The sequence below is a fragment of the Pseudopipra pipra genome, chromosome W (assembly GCF_036250125.1).
Source record: "Pseudopipra pipra isolate bDixPip1 chromosome W, bDixPip1.hap1, whole genome shotgun sequence".
Classification (NCBI taxonomy): Eukaryota; Metazoa; Chordata; class Aves; order Passeriformes; family Pipridae; genus Pseudopipra; species Pseudopipra pipra.
This window is the reverse complement of record NC_087580.1, coordinates 35,636,436-35,660,223: the sequence shown is the minus strand read 5'-3', so window position 1 is coordinate 35,660,223 and position 23,788 is coordinate 35,636,436. Positions and strand designations below refer to the sequence as shown.

The following is a 23,788-nucleotide window of genomic DNA, read 5'->3' as shown; positions in this document are numbered from 1 at the left end:
TCTACGGGCTGGAAGAGGCAGCAACGGAGACTACCAGAATGAGAAGAATGAAGTCCTCCGTACAGCTCTGATGATGTGGAGCGTTTCAATGGCCAGGTTTGAGACGGCAGGGCTGTCATCAGTCATGTCTTGAAGGGCTGGAAGAGAAAGGAAGAGAGCCAAGGTGAGAGGCCAGGGGTGTGGGGACGCGAGGAGCCCCTCCTGCCAGGGCCATCCCAGCCAGCTCTTGCCATGGCCAGGAGGGAGCAGGGCCCAAGGGGATCAGCTGGAAGGTGCCCTCACTCACCTTGGCAGATGAGCTGCAGCTCTGGCTGCTCCTGCTTCATGGACCTGGCGGCGATCCCTGGGAACACAGAGCCTGTCAGGCCCCAGAGGCACAGGTCCCCCGCAGCGGCGCTGCCAGCCCGGCCACACGGCCTCCTGCCCTGGCAGGGCTGAGCCCGGGGCCTTCCCGCATGGGGACGCCCCAGGGCAGGGCTGGCACAGGGCGGCAGCAGGCGCTCGGGGCCACTCGGGGCTCCACATGCCCTGGGCCGCATCCTGCTGCCGCTGCAGCAGCCGGGGCTGGGGCCGAGCTGCAGCAGGGTGGGGAGGGACCCCGGCCTTGTGGCTCACCCAGAAACTTGATGGCCAGCTTTCGCAGGGGCTCCTCTGGGCTCTCCAGGAACGGCAGGGCCTGGCGCACGTACTGGCCCACTCGGCTCCTGTCCTTTTCCAGCTGCAAAGAGCGCCAGGGCATGGAGGGAAGGCTGGGCTCAGGCTCTGCCCCTTGGTCGGGCACTCCCAGCCCCCAGCACGGGGCTCCCCTGCCCACAGAGCCCTGAGGCCTGGCCAGCAGCTGCTGGGGCCGGGCTTTGGGGGGAGCGGAGGGCTGGGTGCTCCTGGGAGCCAGGGGCTGGGGCTTTGGGGCCGTCCTTACCAGGCACTCGGGAAACCTCCATGGCTCCTCCATGGTCACCAAGTCCTCAAGATCCCACCACTTCAGGAACCTGGCTGCACCAAACAGTGCTCTCCAAGAGGCCTGCACAGCAACAGAGAACGGGCCATGGCACCGCAGCCCAGGGCACAGCACCCGCATCCCTGCACCAAGGCCAGGAGGAGGCTGCAGGCGACCATGGGCCAGGGCAGGAGGCACAGCAGCCTCCTGCCATGGGGACAACAGAGCCCACGAGTCCTCACCTCTGCCACACGCTTGTTCTCATTGTGCCAGTTGAAGTAGAATGGCACCAGACTCAGGTACACGTGTGGCTTTAGGCTCCTGCTCCTCTCTGTCGCCTCCATCAGCTCCTGGAAGAGGAGCATGGAGAGCTGCTGCAGCTGGCTGTGCTCCTGGTGCAAAGGAAGAGGAAAAGACCTCAGCACTGGCTTCTCCAGGCCCACCGGGGCACAGGCCTGAAAAGACACTGGGCCCAAAGTTTCCTGGCAGCACTCAGTGCCCACGATGAGGGGCACAGAGCCTTACGTTGTCAAAGAGTGGTCGCAGCGCCTCAAGCAACTTAAGGGCTATTGGGCTGGATATTTTGACCATTTGGAAGCGCAGAATGTTGATGAATGCGGAGAGGGTCATCTGAACTGCGTCCGTGTCTGCATCCTGCAGTAGCTCCAGGAGGCTTTCACTCAGGCTCCGCATGCTCATAGCCTGTGTGGAACACAATGCTGTGGTGCAGCCCCACGCTGCTGCCGCGGGGCCCAGAGGCCAAAGGCGCGTCCCAAAGGAGTCGGGCAGCTGAACGGGGAGGAGGAGAGCTGGGAGCAGCTGCCACAGCTGCCAAAGGCCAGCCAAGGCCAAGCTACTGCCTTGCACAGCCGCACGCTGCCGGCCCAGCTTCAGCCCTTGCCCCCTGCTCACCATTGAGGGAGCCTTGCTGAGCACCACCAGGCCTCGGAGCGCCAGGCGACGCCTCTCCGGGCACTGACTGCGCAGGTGCCTGGAAATAATCTGCAGGACGCTGGGCCCATATTGTCTGGGGTTCAGGCAGTGCAGGACCTGAAAGGCAGGGAGCAGTGACGGGGTGCCCGGCTGCCGGGGCTGGGCCCAGGCAGCAGCACAGGGTGCAGGCACCGTCCCGGGCGGCTGCGGCTGTGAGAGGGCAGAGAGGGGGAGGCAGCTGGGCCAGGCAGCGCTCGCCATCAGGCTCACCTCCACCAGGAACGCCAGGGCAGGCAGTTCCCACAGGGGCTCTCCCCTGCTGAGCCGCGGGAGCAGGCTGACGGCGATGCTGCGGCAGAAGGAGCGGGATACATGGCACAGCTCCCTGCAAGGGGGAATAAAGGTGCCAGAGACCCTGAGCCAGGTGGGCAAAGCTCTCCTGGGACTGACTCACACAGGCCTGGTCTTTGGCCACCAGCCCAGGAGAGGACGTGGGCACTTTGGGAGGTGGCTCCTCCTGTGCAGCCGCCCCTCTCCGCCTTTTCCACTCTGCTCAGCCATCCCTGGCTCCCAAGGCCCTCTGGCCCCAGCACACAGGCACTGTGAGGGGTGGCCTGTGCACAGGGCAGAAATGACCTGTGGGGGTGTGGGGCAGTGGGGAGAAAGGGCTCTCACCTGGCCAGCAGACCCACTGCATAGTGGTGGCTGTCAGCCTTGAGGAGCATGTCCCAGCCACTCTTGCGACCGATCGCCATCAACACGTCCTCATCCAGCAGCTGGCGCAGCAGGGCTTTAACAGTCTGCACTGTAAACCTGTGTGCAGAGCACAGCCCAGGTCAGGCACAGAGCCCTGGCCCCAGCCCCGAGGGCGTGGCAGGGAGAGGGGACTGGGATGGAGCACCTGTTGGGGTTGGGGGGAAGGCTGCGCTGCTCCCGGCATCGCCTCCAGAAGGTCTCGACCTCCTCTGACATCTCCTCTGTGCTGATGAAAACTTGGAAGAGCAGAGTCAGAAGGAGGCGCGGGAAATTGTCCTTCACTGCACTTGGGCACCAGGAGTGGGACAGCTGGATGATCTCCCAGAGTGCCACAGTTGCCTGCCAAAGACAAAGCACCCAGAGACGGCTCTCAGGGCCCAGATGTCCATGTGGCAGGGCCCAAGCGTGGCAGGGACAGGCCAGAGGAGACACAGGGGGATCCCCCAGTCTGGTGTCCCTGAACCTGCCCCTAAGCTAGGCTTGCAGCCCAGTGCCTGGGGCAGGGAGAAGCAGTGGTGAGGGAGGATGGAAAGGCATCCCAGAGGCAACCTGGGGGCGAGCAGAGGCCAGCTCAAGAAACTCACAGCCAGGGCAAAGACATCCCTCTCATCCCCATCAGAGGTGCGTCTCCTGTGCGCTGGCCAGTATTCCAGCACACGGAAGAGGATCTGCAGCACCGGCTCCTTAGTCCATCTGGAGGAGATGAGCGTCTTCCACATGGTGCGAGCAGCTCTGTGGAGTCACAACTCTGGCTCAGGGGGGTCTGGGACACAGCGCTGTGGCCTGGGCAGCTGCAGGGCCCAGGTGACAGAGCCACGGTGCCTTGTGGGGCAGGGAGGCAGGCTGGTCTCAGGATTGGAGGCTGACATGCCAAAGTTGGCAAAGAGAGGAGCTGGAGTGTCCTGGAAGTCTCCATGTCTCTGGCACCCCATTTGGGACAGGCTGTCCAGGGGGATGGGGTCTAAAGGCAGGTGAGCCTTCAAGGCAGGTGGGCCCCATACCTGTCACAGGCTGGGGCAGAGCGCAGCAGGGTCACTGCAACATCCATGGGGTGTGCCTTGGTCAGCAGGACCAGAGTCTTTTCCAGCCTGTGCTCATCAGACACATTGGATGTGAGCCACTGATGGATGCACCTGACTATGGCCGGCACCTGGAGGGGACATGGGGGACAGTTGGAGAGCTGCCAGAGCCAGTAACTTGCCCAGTTTCCCCCAAGAAGTGCTCCCCTTGCCACCACACTCTGCTAGTCTCAAAGGCTGAGGGGACCCAGAGCAGCCGACGTGAGGGGCCACAGCATCCCTGGGGGACTGGAGCCCTGGCCACAGGCTGCTTACTTGCTTTGCTTTGTAGACACCGTTCTCCACCAGCATATCCAGCAGGGCAGCGCTGGTCTGGGCATTGAAGAGGTTTGCCATGTCCCCAGTGGCCATGAAAGTGGCCTCTTCATGCCAAATGCACCTGATGAATCTGCAAACCAGCTACAGGAGAAAGGCAAGGAAGAGAGAGGGATGTCCCCTGGAGGGCTGCGACAGCGGTGCTGGGCTGAGCAGTGAGAGCAGGCCCAGCCCAGGCGGGGATGGCTGCAGGTACCTGTGCTGCCCTGCGGAAGCGGCCACGGGCACGGAGCTGCTCTTCTGTCCGCTCCTGGCCTGCATCTGGCAAAGAGCGAGCGTGCTCAGAGCTGAGGGTGTGCGGGAGAGGCCAGAGAACACAGCCCAGGCCTGGGCTCCAGGAGCAGGCAGGGCCAGCCCTGGGTGCCCAGTGGACGGAGCACGGCTGCCAGGAGATTAGCCCCGGTCCCTCTGCCCCCTTCCTTTCCCTGGGCATGTCCAGAGGGGATGGGACAGGATGAGGCCAAGGGGGCTGCAGCCACCAGCCCTGTGGCCCAGCTCCAGCACTCACCCTCCTGCGGGGGCTGCACCTGCTGCACCTCTTCAGGCTGCTGTGCTGGAGCAGCCCTAGGGCTTTCCTCCTTTTCCTCCTCCTTCACCCAGGCCAGCTTGGGCACCGTGGGGGGTCTCTGCTGCATGTCTCCATCTGGTGTTATGGCTACCTGCAGCAGAGATGCCATGGAAAAGCTTTGGCTCACCAAGTCCTGCAGTCGTGCCTTGAAGGCAGCTGCAAGAGAGAAGCCTGGGAAAGACCTCGCCTCATCCAGTCCCACTGTCTGGCCTCAAGGGCACCTGCCCCAGGGACTGGAGATGCCTTGAGCAGCCCCAGGTCCCCAGGTCCCACAGTCTGGCCTGGAGGATGCACAGGGGAGAGGTGGAGAGCTGCCAGAGTGAGCAACTTGCCCAGCTTCCCCTGAGAAATGCTTCCCTTCCCAGCACACTGTGCCAGCCTCAAAGGCTGAGGGGGCCCAGCGCACCCAGCTTGGGGGGCCACAGGCTGCTTACTTCAGCAGAGACAGCTCTCTCCTCAAGAAACTCCAGGCTGGGGGTATCGGCCAGGCGCTGAACAGGCGCGGCGTCAGTGCTCGCCACGCCCTCCGTCGTTGTGGCGTCGGCCTCCTCCGTGAGACCAGGCAGCACAGAGTCACAGTGTGACACATCATCGGTGGACGTGGTGTCCCAGTGGGTTGTTTGATCACTGGTTGCGGTGTCACACTTTGCTGGGACAGCAGTCGACGCAGTGCTGACATCAGGATTTGTCAGCTGGGTCGGGATGGTGTCAGGCTGGGCCTGGACATCAGCTGGTGTGATCCTGGCCTTTCTATGCCGACTGCCCATGAATTTCATAAATGTCTGCAGGAGAAAGAAGGGCAGGGAAGGGAGGGATGTCCCCTGGAGGGCCGCGACAGCGCTGCTGGGCTGAGCAGTGAGAGCAGGCCCAGCCCAGGCGGGGATGGCTGCAGGTACCTGTGCTGCCCTGCGGAAGCGGCCACGGGCACGGAGCTGCTCTTCTGTCCGCTCCTGACCTGCATCTGGCAAAGAGCGAGCGTGCTCAGAGCTGAGGGTGTGCGGGAGAGGCCGGAGAACACAGCCCAGGCCTGGGCTCCAGGAGCAGGCAGGGCCAGCTCTGGGATGCCCAGTGGATGGAGCACGGCTGCCAGGAGATCAGCCCCGGCCCCTCTGCCCCCCTCCCTTTCCCTGGGCATGTCCAGAGTGGATGGGACAGGATGAGGCCAAGGGGACTGCAGCCACCAGCCCTGTGGCCCAGCTCCAGCACTCACCCTCCTGCGGGGGCTGCACCTGCTGCACCTCTTCAGGCTGCTGTGCTGGAGCAGCCCCAGGGCTTTCCTCCTCCTTCTTCCTCTGGAACAGCCTGAGCAGGCTGAAGCGTCTCCCTGCCATGCCACAGTCTGGTGTCCAGGGCACCTGCAAGAGAGAAAGAGAACCTCGGAGAAACTCCGGGCCCTAAGTCCTGCAGAATGGCCTTGAGGCCACCTGCCGCAGGGATTGGAGACACCTCAGAGAAGCTCCGGGTCTCCAAGTCCTGCAAAAGGGTCTCAAGGGCACCTGCCACAGGGATTAGAGACACCTCGGAGAAACTCCGGGTCTCCAAATCCTGTGGAAATGCCTCGAGGTCACCTGGAAACGAGAAAATCCTCTAAAACGCTCCGGGTCAGCAAGGCACGAGTTGGCTGCGCGGGGGCTCCGCACAGCACCGCTCTGTCCCGTCCTGTCCCGTCGCCTGCTCCGAGGAGCACTGTTGACACTGGGGCCGTGTCACCAGCAGCACCTCTGTCACCGCGGGTCATAAAGGGCCCTTGGACACCCTGCCCCCTTCCATCCCACCGGTCGTGCCCAGCGTGTCACAAAGGGCCCTGGGACACAGTGCCACGTGGCCTGGGGCCTCCCCCAGCCCCGCCAACCTGCCCCACCTTGGAGGGAATCCACTCTCTGAAGTATCTAATCTGGCTGGACCTGAACTGTAGGAACAGCTCAAGAAATGAGCAAACACTCCCCTCCTGTGCCTGCTCACGGCAGCACAAGGAGCCCCCTCGGCCGCCGACTCAGTCGCAGCGGGAAGGGCACGGGGCCTTCCACACAAGCTGGCACGGCCTCCTTGGGAGAAGTGCTGGCTGGTGGCCATCCTAAACAGGGGGGCTGACACCGAGAAGGAAGGTGTGGGCAAGGGCACCAATGCTGTTGGGAGCTCTTTGGCCAGGGCTGCACCCAAATCAGCAGTTGTGGCAAGTCCTGGCCCAAGAAGACCTGCTACTGCCCCGAGTCCTGGCAAGGGTGCTGCTCGTCTCCTGCCCCAAAGAGCTGTGCCCCCATGTATTAGTTCATTTGAATACATGCCCGGAATAAAGACAAGTGCAACAGACATTCAAACAGTACAAAAAATCTTTTATTGCAGTAAGAATAAAAAACTAGCAAAGAGAATCAAAAGCTAAAAAAGAATACAAAATAACTGCTTTATCAGTTGGCATTCATACAATACTATGAACGGCTTTTATTATAGTATTAACTAGTAATAAGGGAATTAAAGGAACATTTAAAGGATATTAAAACAATACTACGAGTGGCTTTTAATACAGTAATAACTAGTAAAAAGGGAATTACAAGGATATTAAAAAAGGATATAAAACATTTGCTTTCTCAGTTGCTTCCTGTCAATAAACTGTGCTTACCCACACAGACAGGCCAGGGCTGCCAGGATCTGCAGCAGCTGGTCGGTGCCCGTGCTTAGCGGGCATCCCCACGGAACAACACAGTCTCCATGGCAGGATGAGGATCGCTCACCCCAGCAGTCCTGACACCCCATTTTATCAGCTCTACATTACACCACGTAGGGCCAGTACCCAGTATAAGGTGATGCCTGAGTGGCAGCCAAACCCCACCTGTTCATCACCTGATAGCAACAGTCCGTGCATGCCCTGCTGTAGGGCAAGGGGCCAGCGACCCCTGCCCACAGAATCTTCCTCCCATCATCATCTTTCTCACCCCTATGTATGACCTCTACCACTGTGTTTCAAGGGTAGATGTATCTATCTTGCAATATGTAGCAAAACCAAGGAAGAACTCAGCTCTGATAATAGGGGATATCAAGCTGACTTGCTAAAAAGCACAATGGACCTTACAATTCGCTTGTGCCATGAAGTTACATTGTACCATACTCTGGCTGGTTTCACATCCTAATATGATTCCTTTCTCACGCCTCTATGCTCCATTGATCATCTAATTCAAAAGTACCCCCCTTACAGCTGGAAAAGTAATTTTTATATATGAAAACTATTTTATGCTTTATATTATCTGTATAATACACAGTCTTACACAAACAAACCAAGGATGTGCATGAAGTTCACACTAAAGCTCTGTACTATATTTATTCCTCTCTGTGATCAGTGCTGCATTCAGGTTACATTTGACCTGCAGATGTAATGGAACCTCAGCAGAGTACAAGAGGGCAATCAAGAAAATAATGATCTTGGGGTGGCAAAGAAGTTTCTCTACATTGCTTTTCTGTGATGAAGAAATCACTGTCCCAGAGAAATCTTTGCAGGTGACAGGCTTGAAAAGGAAACACCTTCACAGCCAGAGCGAGGAAATCAGAAATCTTGCAAAATTCAACTGCAGCCAATGTGGAGGAATCTGACTTAGTCTTGGTTTTAAATATGACTAATACTCCTCTTCCTTTAGCAGATGCACTAATTCATTTCTATAACCTATAGCCTCCCCCAAAGTGCAGAAACTCCACAAGTGAAATTTGTTGAAGCTGAACATCAGATCAAAAGCTTCAGGCCTCTTCCAGCACGATTTCATCAGCTCTGCCTCCTCAAGAAGTCAGGAAAAAAAATACAGCCACATGAAAAGTAAATGAGCAGCTTTTTCTTACTCTGAAACCAGAAAATAATGACATGAAGCCCAGATCAAATGCAGCACTATCACTTGTCTTTCCAAATGCCAGCATTAATTCTCTCTCTAGAAGCTCCCAGAGACTTGTTAAACCAATGAACCCTATAATGTACTTTGCAAGTGAAAGGTCCTGGAGTGGAAGAAGTCAACTCCAATAGAAAGCCCTTAACAGGAATGCTGCAGCTTGCTCCAGGAGTTTTGCATGGAAGGGGATCTGCCTGACCTCGCTCCTGCCACAATCTCTGTTTTCTCCTTGGATCAAACAAGCAGTTCTGCAGCACTAGGAATGGTCTGGGCTTTTAGATCAAAACTAGTGTCTCAAAACCTGGAAATCAAGTCAGCCCATGCAAGTCACAAAGGGCTGGTTTGGTGTGTGCACAGACCAGTCAGGCATCTTTTTATACCAGAAACAAATTCTCTGTTTAACACATGCCTGATGAGCTGCATTTTCTCTGCACACCTGGGCCATGCCCCGGATGCTGAGTGCTCAGCCACGCTGTCATCCTGATAATCCTCCCTATGCCCTTGGGGGCATTTTTGGAGCCAATTTACACTTCTAATGTTTTTTTCTCTCCTGGAGAGAGAACTGATTTTGCTTGCACATTGTAATCCCTTCAGAAGAACTTTTCCCTTTTCCCCCTAGTTTTCCTCACTTGTTGTTATTACTTTTTTCCCCCTAAGTTTAAAAATTAAAGCCTTTGCTCTGAAAGAGGGCAAAGAAAGAATGAAGAAGCTTCAAACCAAGGAGAAAAACCTTAAAATCCGAATTTCCATGAACAGCACAACAAGTCTCCTCCTGCATTAATGCCACCTCACGAAATGGCGATGGCCTCTGCAGGCAGCTGCCTAAAAACACCCACGGCTCCTCAGGAAAACAGAAATGCAATTCTTATATTTCCCCCCCCCCCTAAAGATTTAATTTTTCTCTCTTCACATTCAGCCCCTCGGTGACTCCCGAGAGCCCTCTGCAAAGCCATAAACTGACTTTTGGAGGAGCTTTTGGACACCCCCGGGATCCTCCCCCGCGCTGCCGTGGGGCCCGTGGGTGTGTGAGGGGCTGAGGGGTCGAGCGCCTGGACACTGATAAATAAATATCGGCACGCAGGGATACGGGCCCGCCCCCGCCGCGCTGCGCAAACGGCGCAGGGATACGCAAACGACGTAAGATGGCACCGCTGGCGGCAATGGAGCGGCGCTACGCAAATTGCGTAAGGGGCTGGCAATGCTTGCCGCGCTACGCAAACGGCGTAAAGGGGCAACGGTAATGGTAGAGGAGGAAGTTACGTAAGTTGCGTAAGACTACGCAAATGGCGCAAGGTCACTGCCCTCAGCGCTACGCAAATGGCGGAAGGACCCCGGTGGCTTCCTAAAGGCTTGCGGAACCTTTCCCGGTTCATCCTAGTCCTCTCCAAAGGGCTCCCAGTTTGCCCCAGTCCCTCCCTAAGGGCTTCCAGTTCCCTCCTAAGGGCTCCCAGTCCATCCCAGTCCCCTCCTAACGCCGCTGCCCTCAGTGCTACGCAAATGGCGTAAGGAAGGACCCAGTCCCCACTTAAGAGCTCCTAGTTTAACCTAGTTTATCCAAAAGCCTAAAGTCTCCCAGTTTATCCCAGTACCTCCCAGTCCCTTCCTAAGGGCTCCCAGTCCATCCCAGTCCGCCCCAGTCCGCTCCTAACGCCACTGCCCACAGCGCTACGCAAACGGCGTAAGGGGCTCTGCCGTTGCCCACAGCCCTACGCAAACGGCGTAAGGGGGCGCCAGAAACGGCAAGGGAGGGGACCTACGTAAACTGCGTAAGGCTACGCAACTGGCGTAAGCGCCCTGCCCTCAGCGCTACGCAGAAGGCGGAAGGGCCCCGGTTCCTTCCTCGGGGCTCCCAGTTTATCCCAGTACCTCCCAGTCCTTTCCTAAAGGCTCCCCGTTCATCCCAGCTATCGCCGCGTTCTTGCGCTTCCAGAATTTTCTCCCTCCGCTTCCCAAATATAAAGGGACTTTCTGTGCTGAACACCGAGCCGGGAGCGCTGACGGGCTCGGCGCAGGGGCCGTGTGGTATTTGGTTTCTCTACAGATCGTGTTTTTATAATGACGGGGGAAGGGAAGAAAGGGAGCTGCTCCTGCCAGCATGTCAATATGTTGCAAAGGACTGGAGCTGTCAGATCCAATTAGTCCTCCAGTGAACCATTTAGCTGCTGAAATAAATCCAGTCCCAGGCACGGAATCAGCAGGATTCGAGACAGAAAAGCCTGTGTGGGTACTCAGGGCATTGAGCTCGTGCAGATTCGTGCACAGGTGCAACTTGGTACATTTTAATACTGAGTGCTTTTGATACACAAACTGGCCACCGAAACTCCCTCGGGTCACAATATGCAAAGGTGGGACAGCTTTATCCAGAACACATAGACCACACAATTTCTCAAAGCTGGATCAGAATCTGTGCCAGACTGTGGTGGAACCATGAAAGCCACCCACAGGAGTTGCATTTCCCATTCAGATATCAGGTGGGGACAAGTCCCTGCCACAGGAATGGTAAATCCATGGTGGGGTGGGAAGGGCCAAGATGCTGCCCTGGCAGAGGTGGATGTGCCACTGCAACATCTCCCAGCAACGCTGCTGTGGGTGGAAAAACACCATTAAGGTGGGACAAAGTCTAAGAAAGCAACTGCAGAGTCTGTCTCCTCTAAATGTGATGTCTCCATCATCCAGACACAAAATGCTTTGGACCTCCCTGCACCAGTCTTGCTTTTCCAGCTCCTTAAGTGCATCAGAACAAGACCAAAAAAATTACTTCTTTTTATATTCTTGTAGTGAGTTGACCCTGGCCAGATACCAGGTACCCACTAAAGCCGCTCTCTCACTCTCCCTCTGCAACTGGGCAGAGGAGAGAGAAAAAAAAAAAACAACAAACCAGCTAAAAATTCATAAGTAGAAATAAGAGCTGGGAGAGGTCAGTGACTGATCACCTTCATGGGCAAAACAGACTCCAAGTGGGAATAGTACTTAAATTTATTACTGACAGGATAAGAGCCAAAGAGTGAGAAATAAAACAGTCTTAAAAACACCTTCCCCTCACCCCTCCTTCCATGTTCTCCCTCCTTCCCCCCAGCAGTGCAGGGGGACGGGAATGGGGGTCACGGTCAGTTGTTGTTTCTGCTGCTGCTCAGGGAGAGGAGTTGGAGTCCTTCCCCTGCTCCTGTGGGGTCCCTCCCACGGGAGACAGTCCTTGATGGACCTGTCCAGTGTGAGTCCATCCCTCGAGCAGCAGCTCTTCCCAACCTGCTGCCCCATGGGTCACTCCTCCATGGGGTCAGTCCTTCACGGATGAGCTGTACTTGCGTGGATCCCCCACAGGGGCCACGAGTCCTGCCTGGGAAAAACCTGCTCCAGCCTGGGCTTCCCTCTCCATGGGCTGCAGGTCCCTGCCAGGACCCTGCTCCATCCTGGGCCTGCCACGGGGTCACAGCCCCCTTCCTGCATCCACCTGCTCCAGCGTGGGAGCCTCCATGGGCTGCAGGGGGGTCTCTGCACCCCGATGTTCCCCCAGGGGCTGCAGGGGGGTCTCTGCACCCCAATGCTCCCCCAGGGGCTGCAGGGGGGTCTCTGCACCCCGATGCTCCCCCAGGGGCTGCAGGGGGGTCTCTGCACCCCGATGCTCCCCCAGGGGCTGCAGGGGCACAGCTGCCCCACCCTGCTCTGCCCCACGGTCTACAGGGCCTGAGCTCCAGCACCTGGAGTACATCCTGCCCCTCCTTCTGCACTGCCCTTGGGGTCTGCAGTGCTGTTCCCATGGTCTCACTCCACTCTTCCCTGGCTGGAATTCTTTCTTTTTCTTAAATATGTTATCCCAGAGGTGTTACTGTCACTCCTGACTGGCCTGGCCTTGGCCAGCAGCAGGAATTCTGTCCTGGAGCCACTGGCATTGGCTCCACGGGACAGGGGAAGCTTCTGGCAGCTTCTAACAGAAGCCAGCCCTGTAGCCCCCCCGCTACCAAAACCCAGCCACAGAAACCCACTGCACCCAGTTACTTCCACTTGCCCCAGGATGGTTCCAGTTTCCATCAGGATGATCCCAGTCACTCCCAGTCACTTCCAGTTTATGCCAGTTGCCTCCAGCATGCACCCTGTCACTCCCAGTTACTTCCAGTTGCTTCCAGCAGGATCCCAGTTGCTCCAAGGATGTTCCCAGTTGCCTTCCAGCATGGTCCCACTGGCTCCCAAATCCCCCCTGTGTAGTTCCAGTCACTCCCAGTTTGATCCTGGTCCCTTGCAGTCACTCCCACTGTGATTCCAGTATGGTGCTGGTCACTCCCACTATGATCCCAGTCACTGCCAGTCACTCCTAATAGGATCCCAGTTGCCCCCAAGGTGGTCCCAGTTGCTCCCAGTCACTCCCCCAGGACGGTTCCTTTCACTCTCAGGGACTCCCAGTCTGAGTCCAGTATGGCCCCAGTCACTTCCAGTCACTCCCTGGAGGATGCCATTTGCCTTTTGCATGGTCCCAGTTGCTCCCAGTATGATCCCAGTATGAGTCCAGTCACCCCCAGTATGATCCCAGTAACTTCCAGACACTTCCAGTATGAAGCCAGTTTGATCCCACTCATCCCCAGCATGGCTGCAGTCCCTCTCACACACTCCCAGTATTATTGCAGTCACTCCCAGTAAGACCCCACTAGGGGCCCAGCTGCTCTCAGTATGACCCCAGTACAACCTGATTAGGGGCCCAGTTGCTCCCAGTATGATCCCAGCCACCCCCAGCGTGGTTTCAGTTGCTCCCATTCACCCCTACTATGGTTCCAGTCACTCCCAGAATGATCCCAGTCTCTCCTAGTAGGATCCAAGTTACCCCCCAAGTTACCCCTGCATGGGCCCAGTTGCTCCCAGTCACCCCACTGTAGTTCCAGTCTCTCCCAGTCCCTCCCAGTATGACTCCAGTATGATCCCAGCGGCACCCTGTATGGTGGCACTCACACCCAGGATGAACCCAGACATTCCCTGTCACCCCCAGGATAAAGCCATTTGCCCCCAGCAGGGTCCCACTTGCTCCCAGTCACCCCACTAGAGTTCCAGTCTTTCCCAGTAGGATCCCTGTCACTCCCAGTCTCTCCCAGTATATCCCAGCTGACCTCAGCATGCTCCCAGTCACTCCCAGTACACTCCCAGGCAGTCCCAGTATGATCCCAGTCACTCCTGGTCTCTCCCAGTATATCCCAGTTGCCTCCAGTGTGGTCCCATTCACTCCTGAATGCTCCCAGTAGCTTCCAGCATGATCCCAGTTGCTCACAGCCACTCCCAGTCACCCCCAGTGGGGTCCTAGTGCCTCCCAGTATGATCCCAGTCAATTCCAGTGTGATCCCACTTGCTCCCAGTATATCCCAGTTGTGCCAACATGGTCCCAACTGCCCTCAGAATGCTCCCAGTCACTCCCAGTATGACCCCAGCCACCTTCAATGTGGGCACAGTTGCTCCCAGTATGATCCCAGGGTTGCCCAGCATGGTCCCAGTTGCTCCCCCTTCCTCCCAGTGGGATCCTAGTAGCTCCCAGTTGCCCCTAGCATAGAACCAGTTGCTCCCAGTATGATCCTAGTCTGATCCCAGTATGATCTCAGTACAATCATAATTGCCACCAGTATGATACCAGTGACTTCCAGACACTTCCAGTATGAAGCCAGTTTGATCCCACTCATCTCCAGTATGGCTGCAGTCCCTCTCACACACTCCCAGTATTATTGCAGTCACTCCCAGTATGATCCCAGTATGACTCCAATAGGAGCCCAGCTGCTCCCAGTATGATCCCAGTTGCCCCCAGCGTGGTTCCAGTTGCTCCCAGTCATCCCTACTATGGTTCCAGTCACTCCCAGCCACTCCCAGTATATCCCAGATGCCTCCACCATGCTGTCAGGTGCTCCCAGTATGATTCCTGTGGCCCCTGTCACCCCCTTTTCTCTCCCCACAGAGCTCCTGAGCCGCCGGCGGCCGCAGCCCCTCCCTGGGGCTTCGGGCCCAGCCTGGACCCCCCCCATCCCCGTGAGTATTTTGGGGGGGTTGTGTGTCCCCCCTCCCCTGCTGTCACTCTGCCTCTGCCCGGCTGCTCCCAGTGATCCCAGGAAAGCTTCCCAGTTCTCCCCAGTCCTGGTTATTGGGGGGCAGTGGGGGAGGGGCTTGGGGGAATCCCAAGGGGTGGAGCCGAGTTTGGGGGGCCAGAACCAGCCCCAGGATGGATTGGGAATGGGGACCCCCCCTGTGTTCCCCCTGTGTCAAGCCACTCTGGGAGGGTCTTGGTGGGGCACCTGCCCCTTAAAAGGCACCCAGCTCACCCCAAAAGGTGCTGGGACCCCCCTTAATCTCCCCATGGGCCCCGGAGAACCCCCCAAACATATTCAGAGCCCACCCAGGATCCCACCTAACCCCTTTTTTGGGGTGCTGGGACCCCAAACTGAGTTGGAGGAAGCTGGGGATTGGGGGATGATGTGGAAGATGTGAGAGGAGGGAAAAATGGGGGTTGGGACCCCCAGAGTAATCCGGGGGTGGGGCCTGTGGATTGAGGGGACTTTGGAAAAGTGGGAGGAACAGGGAGAAGGGTGGAAAAGGGAGGGTGGTCTGGTGGGTCGGATGGTCCTATGAGGGTCTTTGGGCACGGGTGTTGGCAAAGGGGGATGGCCCCCTGAGCTCCCAACTTCCTGTGGGGTGCTGGGGGCTGCTGGATCCAATCTCAGCCTTGGATTATGCCAACAGTTTCAGTTTAGAGGAATTACAGAAGTGTGACTGAACCATTTAGGTCCCCCAGGTTTTAATGATGGCAAAGCAGATCTATTGATAGAAATCAATTTATTTAGGGTTACAAATGATCAGACAAAAGATCTTCATTACAGTTATTTACTGTACAATAGAAGCACTAAAACTACCAGGAGTACAGGATAAGACAGGACAGTGCTCTACACTAAAGCAATTGTTGAAGCAATTCTACTCAAGCTGGCACAAAAGCAATAATTCTTAATTAGAGATGGATGGAACTCCCTCAGACCAACGTTCATGGGGAGATCTCTGCTCTCAACCTCCAGCAGTGACCCTGGGGGGGTCCCCAGCTAAGGCAGGAATCTCCACACACACCCCCAGGAAGGGTTCTGTTGGAAGAAGCTGCCCCTGGGAAAGGGGACTGGCCCTTTCTGGTAGAAACCTCAGTCCGCTCAAGTGCAAAGGGCCGCTATGACCCCCCCCAAAGGACAAGACAGTTGGGGAAGGAAAGAGGGGCTTGGCTAACAGAGATCAAAGATTTCATGAGGTAAAACCAGGTTCAGTTCAGGCTGAGGGCGCTGCGGCACCGCCCGTGCGAACATTCCTGACGGGAGCGCGGCGGGCGGAGGGCGGAGGCGGGGGGGGGGGGGAGTTCTCTAAAGGCGGTGCGCGCGCAGAGCGCCGTGGTTGCTTCCGGGAAGCAAAGATGGCGCTGGCTCCGTGCTGCACTGTGAGCTGGCGGGGCCTGCGGGAGAGCGGGGCTCTGGGGATCCCCCCGGGGGCTGCGGGGAGCGCGGGTGTGGGTGGAAAGGCTGGAGGGCTCGGGAGGGTTTAGCCGAGGGGTTCGGGGGTTCCCGAGGGGCAGAGCGCGGAGCCTGGAAGCCGCGCGGGGGGGGGGCTCTGTCAACGCCCTGGCTGCACTGCGCAGGCGCGCCGGCGGAGTACTCAAGAGGGAACTTCAACTCCCATGAGGCTCTGCGCGATCCGCCATTACTTTTCCCGCCACAGCGCTCCTGCCGGCCCGGCGAGCCGACCCCAGGGAAAGGGGATCCCAGTGACCCCCCCCGAACCCCAGAGACCCCCAACACTCAGCACACAGAGACGTCACAGGGAGGGGGTCCCGAGGGTCCCCTAAAGCCTAGCAGTGTGTTCCGGGGGTCCCCAGCCCCCAGGGGAGGGGTCCTGGGGGTGCCCCCCAAAGTCTGGGCGGGAGATGTACCACATCCGGGTAAGGAGATCCCAGTGCCCCCAGTATAGACCAGTGACCTCCCAGTGACCCTCAGTTCAGCCCAGTAACCCCCTCAGTGACCAGCCAGTGTGTTCCAGTGACCTCCCACTGCCCCCAGTATGGCCCAGTGATTCTCCAGTGAGCACCCTGTAACCCCCAGTATGGCCCAGTAACTTCTGAGTGTCACCTCGTGTGTCCTGGTAATCCCCCAGTAACTTCCCAGTCCTTCCCAGTGCTCTTCCAGCATCCCTCAGTAACCCCCCAGTCCCTCCTAGTGCCCCCTGTTTCCCCCCAGTGTGTCCCAGTATCCCCCAGTAATCCCCGAAAGCCCCCCAGCTTTCCCCGTGTCCCCAGATGCCCTTGGCCTTTCTGTGAGTGTGTGTGTGGGGGGCGTTTTTGGGGTCAGAGGGTCCAGTGGGGGCTCCTGGGGTGAGATGGAGAGTTGGGGACATCAGGGATGGGGTTTGGGTACACTGGGGAGAGTGGGAAGGGCTTTGTGGGCAGTGGAATTGGGGGTGTCAAGAGGGGAATTGGGGTGATCTGGAGGCCCTGGGGACATTGGAGACACCAGGGGAGTCTTGAGGTCTTAAGGGAGGAAATTAGGGACACCAAGACTGTCTTGGGGACACCAGGGGGGTCTCAGGACTCATCTGAGCGTGCTGCTGCCCCTCCTCTTTACCCGCAGACATTATTAACCCCACCCAAATGTCCCCTAACCTCCATTTTCCTTTCAGTCCCCTCCCCCTACAGATCCCTTTGCCCTCCCAACACCGCTTTTAACTTCCCTAAATGCACCTAAAGCCCCCCAAAACCCTCCAACTCCCCATCCAACCCCTCTCCCTGATCCCCCCAAAGCTCCCCCAGCTCCCTCTGAAATGCCTCCAACCCCCCCCAAGGAGGGATCACCTGGCACCCTGGGACAGGAACACAGTGGGCTGTACTGGGGGCACTGGGCTGTACTGGGAGGGCATTGGGGGCGTCTCAGGTGTCCCAGGACAATGTGGCCCAGCTCCAGGAGAGATCTGGGGAGCAGTGAGGTACTGGTCTGCACTGGTTTGTGCTGGTCTGTCCTGGTCTGTCCCCCCAATCCCCCAATCCCCTCCCCAGCTCCCCCAGGGCCCTCCCACACCCCAAAGCCCCCTAGACCCTCCCAGGCCCCTGACTTGGTCCTGCTGCCCCTTGAGCATCTGCAGCTGCTGCAGAACCAGGCATTTCATCAGCAAATGTGCAGGTGACCCCAAGCTGGGGGTGTGTTGATGTGCTGGAAGGCAGGAGGGCTCTGCAGAGGGACCTGGCCCAGCTGGATCCATGGGCTGATTGCAAGGGGATGAGGTTCCAGCAGGCCAAGGGCCGGGTCCTGCCCTTTGGGCACAAGAAGCCCCGTCAGCCCCCCGGGCTGGGGCCAGAGTGTCTGGAGAGCAGGCAGGCAGAAAGGGAGCTGGGAGTGTGGATGGACAGGCAGCTGAAGAGGAGGCAGAGTGTGAGCAGTGTGATGTTAGAAAAGCAGGCTAAGTTGTGGACTGGTTGTAGAAGGAGGAGGAAGCCCAGAGGCCAGTGCAAGCAGGCAGCCCTGAGCTTGCACATGATGTCCCCTCCCTGCAGGTTCCTGTCCTTGAGCCCAGGCCCTGAGGTGAGGCTGAGAAGTGGCGCGGAGGTGAGCCCAGAGCTGTCCCTGAGGTGAGGCTGAGAATAAGTGCAAGGCAGAGGTGCTGCTGAGGAAGGAGAGCCCTGTGGTGGGGAAGAAGACAAAGCTGTGAGTGCCCATCCCCGAGCAGGTGCTGTGTCCATCCCCTGTGTGCCAGGTGAGCTGGGGCTTTGCTGCAGAGCTGCGGGCGCTGATTTGAGGGTCTCCAAGTGCTGAGATGGTGGGCACCCAGGAACACAAACTGTGCCTGGCCACGGAGCCTGCAAGGAGGAGCAGAGACAGCCGTGGCAGTGTGGGGGTCCAGGTTGTCCCTGTGCCTTCCCCTGCAGGCCCTGGCTGTCCTTGCTGGGCCCCTGTCCATCCCCATCAGGTCCTTGCCCGTCCCCCCCGGGCTGAGCTCCCCCCAGGAAGTGCCGTGGAGCTGAAGCTGCTGCCATCCCCCCCTGCAGCCGCTGCCCCAGCCAAGGGAGCAGCAAAGGCAGGACCAGGAGCAGAGGCAGCATCAGGGGAGCCCTGGGGGGGCCGGGAAGGTCTTGTGTGGGTCAGGAAAGAGGCGCTGGGCACGAGGCCGGGGCTGTGCTGAGCAGGCCCAGCCCTCACATCCCCCCAGCCAACGCCGGCTGCCCGGGGAGCTTGGGAGGGACCCCCAGCCCGTGTGCCCCACACTGAGCTGGCAGAGAGAGAGCCAAGGGACAGGGCCACGGGCAGGGCCACGGGTGAGGGACAGGCAGGGCCATTGCAGGGCCACGGTGAGGGCACAGCCTGTGGCAGCAGAGCTGCCCAGGGCCGGGGGCAGCCGGGGGTGTTGGTACCAGGCAGTGCTGGGGCTGAGCAGAGCACGAGGCCTCTTGCAGACTCCTGGAGCAGCCTCCCACGTGTCAACCCTATTCTCAGGGCACAGACATTTCTTTGGGCCAAAGAACCTTAAAACAGTTGGCACTGACTACACTTTACCACCATCTGTTCTCCAGCTGCTCTGCTGGTTCAGAGCAGCACAGTAAGACAGTGGGGATCCCTGGTATCCTTGGAAAGGCAAGGTCCAGAAATGGGGAGGAGGGGGGGCAGAGAAGGGGAAGCCTGGACAGTGGGGACCCCTGGGATCCCCGGGACAACAAAGTGGGGAACCTGGAGAGGGGGAAGGTCTGGGAACGCCGCACCCTGAAGGTGAAAGTCAGAGCAGAAGGGACCCTTGGGACCCCCAATACTGCCAGCATCCCAAAGTGGGACCCCCAGCATCCCAGACAGGGCAGACCCTCTGAACCACAGAGGGCAGAGACCACAATGGGGGAAGTCTTGGGAGCGCTTTTTTAGACAGAATTTTCATATTCTTGAGTATTTTTTTCCTGAATCTCAACTTTTTGCAGTCTGGGGGGGGGCTTCATCTTGCTATTTCTGAGAGGTTGTTTGCCTGAATCCTGGTGGTTTGGGTTTTTCTGGGCTGAATCTTGGTGTTTTGGAGGTTTTTATGGACACAGGATGCCCAGTGAGTTCTAGAGATGGACTTGGGCAGGAGGAACCCCCAAGCCAACATGCTCAGCCCTTGTTTTCCCCCCATCAGGATTTGTCCTTCCCAAAGCTTGGGCGGATGGAGGAGGAGGCTGCGAGGAAGAGGAAGATGCCTTGGGCCCCCCAGGCAGGTGAGGAGGAAGTCAGTGTCCCTTTGGGCGGGTGTTGTGCTGGCTCTGTCAGCCGAGCATGGCCCCGGCTGCAGGACAACCCCGCTGGCGCCGCCGTCCTGCCGGGGCCGGAGTTGGGGGGATGTCCTTGGCCTTCCCTGTGGGCCGGAGGCAAATCCCCTCCCTGTCCTTCTTGCTTCCTGCCCCAGGCCCCGAGCTGAGGACGGAGAGCCCGGAGGACAAATCCCCCCGTGAGACCCTGGTGGGAGAGGCCGTTTTGAAGGGCTCCCCGGCGCAGGAAGGCAGCGGGGAGGGAAAGGGCCGGAGATCCCCCCGCAGGAGGGGCTCCAAAGCCATCCCAGGGTGCTCTGAGGAGGAAAGAGCCAGCCTGTGCCAGGAAGGCGGCCGGAGCTTGAGGCGGAGCTCTGAGCTGGTGGTCCCTGATCAGCCTCCCAGCAGGGAAAAGCCCTTCAGGTGCTTGGAATGTGGGAAGAGCTTTAGGAGGAGCACCACCCTCCTCACCCACCAGCACATCCACACTGGGGAACGTCCCTACACATGTGGGGAATGTGGGAAGAGCTTCAGGCAAAGCTCCAAGCTTATCCAACATCAGCGCATCCACAGTGGGGAATGGCCCTACACATGTAGGGAATGTGGGAAGGGCTTCAGTGACAGGTTCACTCAACGCATCCACCAGCGCATCCACAGTGGGGAACGGCCCTACACGTGTGGGGAATGTGGAAAGAGCTTCAACTGGAACTCCAACCTCCTCACCCACCAGCGCATCCACACTGGAGAACGTCCCTACACGTGTGGGGAATGTGGGAAGAGTTTCAGACACAGCTCCACCCTGCACTCCCACCAGCACATCCACACTGAGGAACGGCCCTACACGTGTTGGGAATGTGGGAAGAGCTTCAACTACAGCTCCAACCTCCTCACCCACCAGCGCATACATACTGGGGAGCGGCCCTACACGTGTGGGGAATGTGGGAAGAGGTTTCAGACCAGCTCTCATCTCCTCAGACATGAGCGGACGCACACAGATGAGAGGCCCTTCCGCTGCACCGACTGCGGGAAGGGCTTCAAGCAGAACTCCACCCTCCTCACCCACCGGCACATCCACAGCGGGGAGAGGCCCTACAAGTGTGGGGAGTGTGGGAAGAGCTTCATCCGAAACTCTAAGTTGACCAAACACCAACGGACCCACCAGTAAGGGAAGCCCTACCAGTGCCCCAACTGCAGGAAGAGCTTCGGCCGTAGGACTGACACGCAAAAAAGGTTTCAAAAGGTCTTCAGGATTTTGAGTATCTGCACTCCAACATCAATTTATTCTTTTGAATATGTGTAAGTTTAACCTCATTTTAGTCTGAAAGCCAAATTCACCACTACCCCATTCCCTGATAACCGTAGGCTGATTCTGACAAGTGAGGCAGAAATTACCCACTGCCCAGCAAAAACCAGTGGGGCCAGCCAGTGGTCTCTGCCCTGGCAGCCCAGTTTCCCCAGTCTCATCTCAAAATGACCAGTTACACTGAAGCAAAGAGCACTGGAACCAGTGCAACAAGCCCCAGTCTGACTTTCACACCTGCCCATGTCTCCTGTTTTCTGCTGCTCTACAGACTTCCTTGTTTAAAATACAATGGAAAAATGAACAGTTTTTGGGGTTGTTTTGGTTTTGGGCTCGGGTTTTTTTTTTCCCTCCACTGTTCTCATTACCCTCATTTCAAATCTATTTTGGTGTTTGAAGATGAATTAAAATTTTGAATGATTTTTAATGTTAATGCCTTGACCAAAGTATCAAAACATGAAAAATAAAAAAAACAAAACACCACGAAGCTGTCCATTATTGTGACAATCAAACACTCAGAAGTACTAACATAAGCACAGTGAAAAACCCATAAATAAGACCATTAAAATAATTTTAATTTTTTTATGTTAATATATTTTTACTAAGCTTAACATAAGGAAATTTAGTTCCTGACATCAGCTTTCCCCACCTCTCAAAAAGGTAATTTAGTTACATCTTAGTCACCCTTGAAAGGCTCTTTCCAGTTGGCTTGGCCTCTGCCTTAGACACTCATGAGATCTGCCAAAACCAATTTAAGGGCAAATTTCCCCACCAGGTTCAGCTGCATTGGTTGTACCAAAAACTTTGCAAGTAACCCCACAACTTTCATCTTAAACTCTTCTCTCAACCTTGTAAAATAATTAGCAGTAAACAGACCTGATAATTAAGAACACGTTCTTGTTCTCAAAGTCATTCATACACCAAAAAGATGCCACAGGAATGGCCAAAATATTAATAGCAACTTCTACACTTTGGAAATCTACATTTGGTTTAAAAGATTTCACAGTGGTTGTTTCCTTAGGAATTCAGGCACATTTTACTAACAAGTTTCAATAAAGTTACAAAAACATCTTCCTCCACTAAGACACAGGCAGTGATCCTAACCTGAGGTGGACACTGAAAAGCCCAATTTTTTTCTTAGCTGTCATGAGTCTTTCATTCCTTCTGCCACATCAATTAGGCATCAGCCCATTTTTCAAGCTGCTGTTATCTACCAGCTCCTGCTTTGGTTTCCAAGCCCAGTATTTTGGCCACAATAAAATCAGGGCCCTGGGCAGTCATGTCAGAATGACAAAGAGTACTGACCCTCCCTGCCAAGGGAGACAAACCATTCCCAACCTCGACCAAAGGTTCAAGGCAACGATTCTGAAACAAAATTTACAAAGTTTTTCTCTTCAGTTTTTTGCTGCAATTCTCTGTTGCTCAATTAAAAGACCACAGCAGTGAAAGACAAGGCCTGATGGCCAAACCCAGGGCTTCAGCCACTTGAGGTCTATTGAAACCTTCTGTTCCTCGAGTGGGAGGCTGAAATCCAACACGTACAACACCCACGCATGAGACACCAACACATTGACCAAGTTTTCCAGAGTGAAATCTGAGGCTTCAACTTAAAAACTGAGGTGACCTCCCCTGGAAATGGAATTTCCTCCAGCAGAAGGAGCTGAATGGACAGAATGAGGCTGTGAACAAACCAAACCTCAAGGTCTACGTCTCAAAGTCCATTAAAGCAAGGTTTTAGTCTCGAAGACACATCCCTGGTAACTTTGACACTGCAGGAAAGAGCAGACGTGTCCTTTCTGGCCAGCAAAGTCCATCATGAGTTCCTGTCAGAGACTGCACAGAACATGAGTGCCCTGGACAGCCCTAGTTCTGCTTTTACCACCATCAGATGTTCTGTAAGCACAGCAGTCAAAGCACAACTCACGTAGGTTTGGGTATTTTCAGCTAAGGCTGTTTGCCAGGTTTCTCAGATTTAGAGAGGAATTCCCAGTAAGATGTGACTTTATTCACAGATGCACTCTTTTTTGGGTGTTATTTTAAAATAATAAACTGTATTGCATTAAGCAAAGTATGTCAACTTCAGTAAAGCTTCAATAAAGTGTCGGGCGACTGTTGAGCACCTCAGTGAATTCATCTGTAAGCAAAAAGCTCAAGGGCATTGTAGTGGCCTTCATCCCTCTGCACACAGACATCACCTCCCAGCTCTGCTTCTCTGCTTGACCACCTTTGCCCCTCCAACTGCTCCCCGCAGCATCCCAGCTCTCTTTTGCTGCACAAGTGGAGTGCTCTCCTCAAGTCTTGCACCTGTTCTCTGCTGCTCTCCTTCCCCGCTCCTTTCACCATCTTCAACCCTGCCTGTTTGTGGAGCCCACTCTGACCCCCTCCCTCCACAATCTCCTTCTGGCCTGCCATCTCCCAAGCAGATCTCGGGCTGCTTTGGAAAGCCTGATGGCAAAGCTGCTCTCCCTGACTTGCACGTCTGCCCTGCTCTTTAGGCAGGACCAGGCTAAGGGGCAAACGATACGCACGCCACGTGGAAGGTGAAATCACCTGCTTCTGCAAGACTCTCGGAAGAAAGTGCGGTATCAAGGTAATGAGCTCCCCCGTTGCTGAGACTCTTGTCCGTGCCATCGGCAGGGCACTCCTGTGAGCCAAAGGCACCCGGAATCGGTGGGGTGACAGGGCCTCAGTGTCCCTGATGAGAGGGTTCCTGCTGTCCCCAAGCAGGGACTGTCTGAGGGCGGCACTCTGCTGGTGTCCCAGCAGCAGCTGCAGCTCTCCTGCCCAGCAGT

The 23,788-nt window shown here is 56.7% G+C and overlaps 1 protein-coding gene and 1 pseudogene across 1 annotated transcript; one reads left to right on the top strand and one right to left on the bottom strand.

Moving 5' to 3' along the window:
- The window catches only part of LOC135405245 (zinc finger protein 721-like), a 250,874-nt pseudogene extending 229,619 nt beyond the window's left edge, over positions 1-21,255 (top strand).
- On the bottom strand, positions 966-7,271 carry LOC135404632 (uncharacterized). Its single transcript, XM_064639366.1, has 12 exons — positions 7,206-7,271; positions 5,023-5,370; positions 4,529-4,679; positions 4,217-4,281; positions 3,961-4,104; positions 3,628-3,776; positions 2,546-2,683; positions 2,141-2,255; positions 1,850-1,987; positions 1,463-1,639; positions 1,170-1,287; positions 966-1,021 (listed from the first exon to the last, which is right to left on the bottom strand). Exons 1-12 carry the CDS (start codon positions 7,269-7,271, stop codon positions 966-968), a joined length of 1,665 nt encoding a protein of 554 aa, XP_064495436.1.
- Positions 21,256-23,788: the final 2,533 nt, after the last annotated feature.